This window comes from Cebus imitator, unplaced genomic scaffold, assembly GCF_001604975.1.
Source record: "Cebus imitator isolate Cc_AM_T3 unplaced genomic scaffold, Cebus_imitator-1.0 Scaffold415, whole genome shotgun sequence".
Classification (NCBI taxonomy): Eukaryota; Metazoa; Chordata; class Mammalia; order Primates; family Cebidae; genus Cebus; species Cebus imitator.
Genome location: NW_016107730.1, coordinates 116,100 through 125,735, shown reverse-complemented (window position 1 = coordinate 125,735; position 9,636 = coordinate 116,100). Strand labels below are relative to the sequence as shown.

The 9,636-nt window shown below is 39.8% G+C and overlaps 1 protein-coding gene across 8 annotated transcripts in view; it reads right to left on the bottom strand.

Moving 5' to 3' along the window:
- Positions 1–9,636, bottom strand: part of BRCA1 (BRCA1 DNA repair associated) — a 73,850-nt gene that overhangs the window by 21,205 nt on the left and 43,009 nt on the right. For 7 of the 8 annotated variants that reach the window (XM_037731672.1, XM_017509326.2, XM_017509331.2 and 4 more), the window contains 3 exons: positions 7,427–7,553; positions 3,977–4,164; positions 1,309–1,619 (listed from right to left, as the gene is read on the bottom strand). In XM_037731672.1, coding sequence (XP_037587600.1) covers positions 1,309–1,619; positions 3,977–4,164; positions 7,427–7,553 — 626 coding nt within the window. The remainder of the gene's footprint in view (positions 1–1,308; positions 1,620–3,976; positions 4,165–7,426; positions 7,554–9,636) is intronic. The other variant, XM_017509328.2, reaches the window with a different exon arrangement.

Here is a 9,636-nt window from a genome sequence, read left to right as displayed (position 1 = left end):
AAAAAAAAAAAAAAAAAAAAAAAAAAAAAAAAAAAAAAAAAAAAAAAAAAAAAAAAAAAAAAAAAAAAAAAAAAAAAAAAAAAAAAAAAAATGCTAATTTTCAATGAATACATACAGAATTCTGTAAGCGATCAAGAGCCACTGAAACAGACACAGGTAAGAGCTTTCGGAGAAAGTTGTTGGTCCAGACATGGGACTATGAGATGAAAACACTTACAGCCATCACTGTGCACTTACTTGTTGTATCTACGAGGGCAGCCACAGCTTGCTTTGCCCTTTTAGTAGTGGGATACAACTGGCCACAGAGATGTTATGCTAAGTCACTATCTATGAAGAAGTTAGGATGAAGAATCCTAGGAAGGATATATTAAGAAAGATATTTCAGAATGACTTGGTCATCTCTCAGTATGCAATAAATGGCACCCACTACTGAATCCATTTGATACTCTGGTATGTTATCTCACCACAATTTTAAAGAAATATTCATACAATTATTTTTGTTATGAAGTGATGCCAATGACAATTAATAGTGGTAAACATCTCAGGATGTCTGAAATCTACAAAGCGCAAGCAGAAACAAGGTGTTACTGGTTTTGCTTTTTTTTTTTTGAGACAGAATCTCGCTCTTTGCTCTTTTGCCAGGCGCCAGGCTGGAGTGCAGTGGTGTGATCTCAGCTCACTGCAACCTCCGCCTTCTGGCTTCAAGCAATTCTCCTGCCTCAGCCTCCCGAATAGCTGGGACTACAGGCAGGTGCCACCATGCTCAGCTAATTTTTGTATTTTAGTAGAGACGGGGTTTCACTATGTTGGCCAGGGTGGTCTTGATCTCTTGACCTAGTGATCCACCCGCCTCAGCCTCCCAAAGTGCTGGGATTATAGGCATGAGCCACCGCGCCTGGGTTACTGGTCTTAATATTTTAATGAGTATTTTTCCACATTGTGAAGTAATTCCCATTTCTGGCATTAAGGGCCCAAGGTGATGCCAAAATCCTAATAGCAAGGGGTGTTGCAGACCAGAAGTGACAGGTCAGGCTATTGAATAACTGTCTTAAAAGCCAAGATAAAAACAAATACTAGAGAAATGCTACTGCCTGGCAGTACGTTTGGAATCGGTCTGAATTTAGTTAAACATGCTGGAAAGTTCACTCAGATGTGAGCCAAGGGGGAAAAAAAGATGCCTTCTGGGGAATGAAGCTATACCTACCTGCTTTTATAGATAAAAATGAAAATTCAAATTCAAAAGTCCTATATCATACCCAAAGTATAGCTTTTCCGCTAATATTTAATAATACATATGGATATACTCACAAATTCTTCTGGGGTCAAGCCTGACACCACCATGGACATTCTTTTGTTGGCCCCTTCTGTTGAAGCTGCCAGTTCTAGCTTCTTCCTGCTCACACTTTCATCCATTGCATTATGCCCAGCAGTATTAGTAGCATGAGGAGCAGCTAGACTCTTGGCACATTCTGCAACTTGAAACTGGGGTACTTTGAATGTAGAGGTTGAAGATGGTACGCTGCCAGCATGAGATGATTCTGGGGCTCTGTCTTCAGAAGGATCAGATTCAGGGTCATCAGAGAAGAGGCTGATTCCAGATTCTAGGTAAGGGGTTCCCTCTGAAAGGAATGGGAGAAGTTTAATTTACACAACAATGAATGTTGAATTACAAAGTTCTGTTCCCTGCTATGAATTAAAAAGACCAATTAAGTTAGATTAAGAGAAAAATGGGTACATGAATACAGTGTTGGTGGAAATGCAAAGTAGCTTAATTTCCTAAAAGGAAATATGGTATTATGTAGCAAAAACCTTAACATGTGATTGCACTGCCAGATAACAATGCTAGTTTTAGAAATATATCCCAGGGAAAGAAAAGATGTACGCAAAGGTGTAGTCATAGGAATGTTTACTACAACACCACTTATAATAGTATAATTTTAGAAACAATCTGAATGTCCAACAATAGGACATGAAAATTATGATATATCTAGTCCAATGGAGTACTCTTCACCCATTAGTTTGAATATAAAAGTTGATGTACAATAAAACAGAAATGTTACTATTAAAGTAGATACCTAAGCAATATTATTATCATGACATTATATTATGTAAAATGACTGAAGAAACACATCGATATTTTATTATGAAAGAATAAGAGTACAGGTAATTTTATTTTATTTTTTTTGAGACAGAGTCTTGGTCTGTCACCCAGGCTAGAGTGCAGGGGCACAAATATGGTTCACCTGCAGCCTTGACCTCCTGGACTCAAGTGATCTTCCTGCCTCAGCCTCCTGAGTAGCTGGGACCACAGGTGTCTGCCTTCCAGCTAATTTTAACTTTTTTTTTTTTTTAAAAGACAGATTCTCCTTCTGTTGCCCAGGCTGGAGCGCAGTGGGGCGATCTCAGCTCACTGCAACCTCTGCCTCCCTGGTTCCAGCGATTCTCCTGTCTCAGCCTCCGGAGTAGCTGAGACTACAGGCACCTGCTGCCATGCCCAGCTATTTTTTTTGCATTTTTAGTAGGGACGGAATTTCACCGTGTTAGCCAGGATGGTCTCGATCTCCTGACATCGTGATCCGCCTGCCTCAGCCTCCCAAAGTGCTGAGATTACAGGTGTGAGCCACTGTGCCTGGCTTAATTTTTTAACTTTCTATAGAGATCAGGTCTCGTTTCATTGCCTTGGCTGGTCTTAAACTCTTGGCCTCCCAGTGTTGGGATTACAGGTGTGAGCCACTGCACCTGGCCTTATTTTATCTTTTAAGAGGTAGCATCTTAGCTTGGTAAAGTGGCTCACACCTGTAATCCCAGCACTTTGGGAGGCTGAGGCAGTGAGACTGCATGAGGCCAGCAGTTAGAGACCAGCCTGGGCAACATAGCAAGACCCCGTCTCTAATCCCCACCCCAAATTATCTTCTTTATTCCCTATGTTGTCCAATTTGGGGGCAATGAGCATATAGCAATTTTGTAAGAAAGGAAAAAAAAAGTTGAATAATGTGGTAAATGCTTTATTTTTGTTTCTTCATCCAAGGTAATGACACCATTACTTTTTTCACTTAATAAATCAACAGATATAATTACCAAATTAAGAACAGCAGAGACCTTCAAACATTTCAGAAAATGTCACGCTATCAGGAATTAAGCACAGCTAAGTAGAATGTATGAGATGCCTAAAATGACCCTAATGAGCATGGCCAAATACCACATTTGATGTCAAACAGTGCCTTTTATGATAATGTGTTTTAGAGGATTAATTGAAAACTTTCTTTACTGATTAAAACTTTGATTTACAAGCCATAAAACACCATTCATTAAAAGTGATTTATAAGGCATAAAATATGTAGTCATTTATATTCATTAACTCATAAAAGAGATTGCTTTGGGATTTGACTCATTTTCCAATAAAGGACCAGCCTAAAACTTTATTCTATGGCCTTAGGACTCTTGTCTAACAGTTGAAGTTTAAAAAATATATGTATTTTTGAGATGGAGTCTTACTCTGTCGCCCAGATTGGAGTGCAGTGGTGTGATCTTGGCTCACCGCAACCTCCGCCTCCCAGGTTCAAGTGATTCTCCTGCCTCAGTCTCCCAAGTGGCTAGGATTACAGGCATACACTACCACACCCAGTTATTTTGTATTTTTAGCAGAGACAGGGTCTCACCATGTTGGCGAGGCTGGTATTGAACTCCTGACCTCAAGTGATCCACCTACCTTACCTGAAATATTTAGATCACACCAAGACTCCTTCGTCTTCAAAATTATTAAACCATTAATTAAAATACAGATGGATTAATAGGTCCAATAATTTTCAAGTAAAACTGGATTAACACTTGAGTTATTTTTCTAAAATGGGCTTAAGTATAACAAAAGTATCTGTGACACACTAGTACATCTAAAAGTTGGTTAACTAGAATATCTTTATGTAGGATTCAGAGTAAAATCACAGTGTTTGTTCCACTAGAGCAGATGAAATATTACCTAGATCTTGTCTTGGCAAGTAAGATGGTTCCATTAAATCATGTGGCCCAGACTTTTCCAGTTGTTGCTCCTCCATATCAACCTTAATGAGCTCCTCTTGAGATGGGTAGTTTCCATTCTGAAGGCTCCCAGAGCAACTGTGCATGCACCACCTATCATCTAATGACTGGCATTTAGAAGGGGATGACCTAGAAAGATGAATGGAAGGAGAAAACCATCACCACCAATTGTGAAAGGACAAATCATATTTCCTGGGCAGCCAAAGCATAAATGAAATAGCTCATGTCAGAGAGATCAGAAATGACTGGCAAAAAAGAGCCCACATGACAGCCTAGAAGTCTGGATTCATGTTGCGTGCCAATATGTCACAGTTGACATATAACATCTCCCCTAGGGGTTGGGTTGGTCTGAGGCACTGTATCTCCTAGCTGTTTAAAAGCAGGTCAGTTGCTGGGTGTGGTGGCTTGTGTCTGCAATCCCAGCTACTCGGGGGGCTGAAGCAGGAGAAATGCTTGAATCTGGGAAGGCAGAGGTTGCAGTGAGCTGAGATTGCACCACTGCACTCCCTCTTGGGCAACAGAGCCAGACTCTGCTACCCCCGGCCACCAAAAAAGAAAAAGAAAAGAGAAAGAGAAAGGATAAAAGCAGGTCAGCAAATTTTTACCAAAGTACTCACTGCCACTCACTCTATACAGAATATTCTACTTGAGTCTAAATGGATACGTTAGAATCATACCTCTTATGAACATAGAAAGCTGATCAATGTTGACATCTCTACACTCATTCTTTCTACTCAGTTTTAGAAGAATTCATAGAATCATCCCTATTCCCTGACTTTTCAATGTTCAAATTCATTCTTTTTTTTTTTTTTTTTTTTTTTTTTTTTTTTTTTTTTTTTTTTTTTTTTGAGATGGAGTCTAGCTGTGTTGCCCAGGCTAGAGTGCAGTGACACTATCTCGGGTCACTGCAACTTCTGCCTCCCAGGTTCAAGCGATTCTCCTGCCTCAGCCTCCCTAGTAGTTGGGATTATAGGTACCTATCACCATGCCCAGCTAATCAGTAGAGATGTGGTTTCATTGTGTTGGCCAGGCTGGTCTCGAACTCTTGATCTTGTGATCCAACCGCCTCGGCCTCCCAAAGTGCCGGGTTACAAGTGTAAGCCAATGTGCCTGGCCCCAAATTCATTCTAAAAACAAAAGCCATGTTGTTAGAAAAGCATACACACCCAGTATGTGTACTCTTCCAAGTGTTTAGGACTTTGCAAAATAAGATACTTATCAATGGATGTAAAGGGCCTCAGAAGTTAATTAATTAATTTAAACAATATTAGGTGCTTACTATGGGTCAAATACTAAGGCTAGGCCCCGTGGATTGAAGATGAGTGAGACCTGAATTACTGCTCTCAAGTAATCTAATAGAAGGAGGAAGTTTGATCAATGTGTAGGTTGTATAACAGAAATCTCTGTAGAGTATCTCTAGAATGAGGAAGAGCAGGAATATTTGGTCTGAATATTAAATGGAGAAGTAGCTTATTTGGTAAAAGCATGCCAATAAGGTCATTACCTCTGCACATGGCTTTAGTGACAACTGAAGCTAGATCTTTTCATTCTCTGTCACAGCCACAGTACCCAAGCCTCAAAAATATATTCTCAGTCAAGTCCAAGGGGCTTGAAAAAGATGGTGTAATGATATTATTGACAACCTGCCACCATTCCCAAAAAGATAAGTAGAAAAATATATAGATATAGTAGGGATTCAAGAAGAAACATGAGAACACGAGTTTCCCCTTTTTTTTTTTTTGGAGAGAGAGTTTCGTTCTTGTTGCCTAGGCTGGAGGGCAAAGGCATGATCTTGGCTCACTGCAACCTCCGCCTCCTGGGTTCAAGTGATTCTCCTGCCTCGGCCTCCCAAGTAGCTGGGATTACAGGCATGTGCCTCCACGCCTGGCTAATTTTGTATTTTTGTACAGACGCAGTTTCCCCATGTTAGTCAGGCTGATCTCGAACTCCCGACCTCAGGTGATCTGCCCGCCTCAGCCTCCCAAAGTGCTGGGATTACAGGAGTGAACAACCCCGCCCAGCTAAGAAACATGAGTTTCTTTACCTTACTAGAATGGTAAAATGTGTGACTCTAATAGCTCCATGTCTCTCTTTACTGAATTACCAAACAGAATTAATAATAGTCTTGAACTTGTCCTTTTAATATCAATCTTATTAAAAGGATCATAGGAGGAAGTAGATAAAGTATTTTAAAAAATATAAAGTGCTGGCCAGGCATGGTAGCTCATGCCTATAATCCCAGCACTTTGAGACCAGTCTAGTCAACACAGCAAGACCCCATCTTACATGGGAGGCTCAGGAGTTTGAGACTAGTCTGGTCAACACAGTAAGACCCATCTTTACAAAACAAAAAAAGAAAAAACTAAACTAAAGTGCTATTGCTATACAGACCTGTATCAATAGTGGTATAAATACACATCTCTGAAAGATATTCTAAATGTTTTCTGGCTTTGGGAGGCCAAGGCAGGCAGACTACGTGAGTCCAGGAATTTGAGACCAGCCTGGGCAACAAGGTAAAACTCTATCTCTACCAAAAATACAAAAACTCAGCTGGGCGTGGTGGCGCATGCTTGTGGACCCAGCTACTCAGGAGGGTAAGGTGGAAGGATTGCTTGAGCCTGAAAAACAGAGGATGCAGTGAGCCATGATTGCACCACTACACCCAACCTAGGTGACAGATAAAGACCCTGTCTCAAAAAATAATAATTATTATTTTCTGTGATAAATCAACAGCTAGACTTTTTCTAGAAAGAATTTCAATTAGGGCAAGGGCTGCCTTGAAGAGGTCTACCATCAACTTCCAAGCTTTCAGGTTTTAGTTCCATTATATTTTTTTCTGACCTTCAGATGGGACATATCTACCTAACTACACATTTATTTATTTATTTATTTTTTGAGACGGAGTTTCGCTCTTGTTACCCAGGCTGGAGTGCAATGGCGCGATCTCGGCTCACCGCAACCTCCACCTTCTGGGTTCAGGCAATTCTCCTGCCTCAGCCTCCTGAGTAGCTGAGACTACAGGCACGCGCCACCATGCCCAGCTAATTTTTCTTTTGTATTTTTAGTAGAGACGGGGTTTCACCATGTTGACCAGGGTGGTCTCGATCTCTTGACCTCGTGATCCGCCCACCTCGGCCTCCCAAAGTGCTGGGATTACAGGCGTAAGCCACCGCGCTCGGCCCTAACTACACATTTCTTATATGGTAGCTTATGTTATAGGTTCAAAAAGCCTACATACAATTAAACAAAAGAAGTATCCTAGAGCAATGAAAGGTTATAAATGTCCATATACAAAAAACTGGAGAAAGTATGGTGAAAAAAATTAACAATAAGAGTTCAATATAAATAAAGATGTCAGGTATCACAACATCTTTGCATTGATGTTTCTTACCTTTCCACTACTGGTTCTTTATTTTTACTGGTAGAACTATCTGGAGACACCTCAAACTTGTCAGCAGAAATGCCTTCTGGATTCTGGCTTATAGGATATTCACTACTTTTCTGTGAAGTTAATACTGCTTTAAATGGAATGAGAAAACAAATCTACTTTACTGTTTTGTCCTGATAGTGATAATTCAGGTTAGAATTTTGATTTTTTCAAAAGCATCAATCTATGATACACAAACTGGTTTTTAAACAAGTATATCAGGCAGAATTTTATAAACACAAGTAATGCAACAGACAGATGCTAGCACCAAATGGAACTCAATGATTAAAAAATAATAATGATAATAAAAGGAAAACTTTAAGACAGGGTCAATAAAGACACCTAGCTGAGACAAGACTGAAAAAAAATTTGTATTCCTTGGCCCTGAATTACATACATACATATATATATATATATATATATATATATATATATATGAAATTTTTATCTCTGTAGCAAAATAATAATGCCCAAATCCCCTGAGACAATAGGAAAGAAAGAGTACTGGAAAGCACAAAGTATATTCTTTTCTATATCCCCACTGCCTCCACATCAAAGACTGTGAGATGAGGTTTCAGCTTCTGCATGTTGGGGGTAAACAAGAGTGTCAGATGAGAAAGAAAAAACAGGTGACATTTTTACTTCACATTTTCAATTACTGGAAAAAAAGAAAAAGAAAACCAAATAAATAAACCCCTAAATAAACACATACAAAAAAAAAAACCCCAAGGTGCTGGTTGATAAGAAATCTTAAGTAACACATGGAACTAAGGATGAAATGGCACAAGAAGGGAAAAAACACAAAACATACTGAAGGCAAAATTCTGGCATGTTACTTCATTCTTTTTTTTTTTTTTGAGACAAATTCTCACTCTGTCACCCAAGCTGGAGTGCAATGGTGCAATCTTGATTCACTGCAACCTCTGCTTCCCGGGTTCAAGCGATTCTCCTGCCTCAGCCTCCTTACTAGCTGGGATTACAGGTGCCCACTACTATGTCCAGCTAATTTTGTTTTGTATTTTTAGTAGAGACAGGGTTTCACCATGTTGGTCAGGCTGGTCTCAAACTCCTGATTTCAGGTGATCGATCTGCTTCAGCCTCCCAAAGTGCTGGGATTATAGATGTGAGTCACCTCACCCAGCCTAGTTCATTTTTTATATATATACACATATGTACATATACATATATACAATTCACACACACACACATATATATATATATGAATTCCTCCAAATGTATCACTGTGTCATTGCCTCTAGGAAGTATCTTAAAGGCAGAAGTATTTATTTATTTTATTTTTTTAAGAGATGGGGGTCTTGTTATGTTGACCAGGGTGGTCTCAAACTCTTTTTTTCTTGAGACAAAGTCTTGCTCTGTTGCCCAGGCTGGAGTAGTGGTGTGATCTCGGCTCACTGCAACCTCCACCTCTAGGTTCAAGCTATTCTCCTGCTGTAGCCTCCTGAGAAGCTGGGATAATAGGTGCCTGCCACCATCCTCAGCTAATTTTTTAATTTTTTTTGTAGAGACGGGGTTTCACCACGTTGCAGGCTGGTCTTGAACTCCTGACCTTGGCTGATCCACCAGCCTTGGCCTCCCAAAGTGCTGGGATTATAGGCATGAGCCACCACACCTACCCTGGTCTCAAACTCTTGAGCTCAAGTGATTCTCCTGCCTTGGCCTCTAACAGTGCTGGGATTACAGGTGTGAGCCACCATGCCCGGCCAAGGCAGAAATATTTAATAAGTAAAAACAAACAGTTAAAAGTTGCAAAGGTCTTCTATTCATTAAAAAGTCCCTGATGACTGTAAATCATTTTGAGCTTTTATTAGAAAAGCTAAAGGTCATAAATTTATGTAGAAAATTGAAACAAAAGATCGTATTAATTAAACTGTTTTTTAAGACACTGGGTAGCCTGGGGGGAAATAATCATTGATTTCCTGGGTTAGTTTTCAAATGCATTATTTATAGTTTCCTTTATGCTTGCCTTTTCTGGACCTGTGAGTTTCTTGGATCGTAAGAATTCTGCCTGAAGCTACCAGCTGTTGAAAGTAAGCAGGATCTAACTATGAAGAGAGGTATCATCCTCCCCAACTCCAATACAGGGTGATAATTGATAAAGAGTAATGTGCAGTTTTCAAGAAATCATATCAAACGAAATTAACCATCAGAACGAG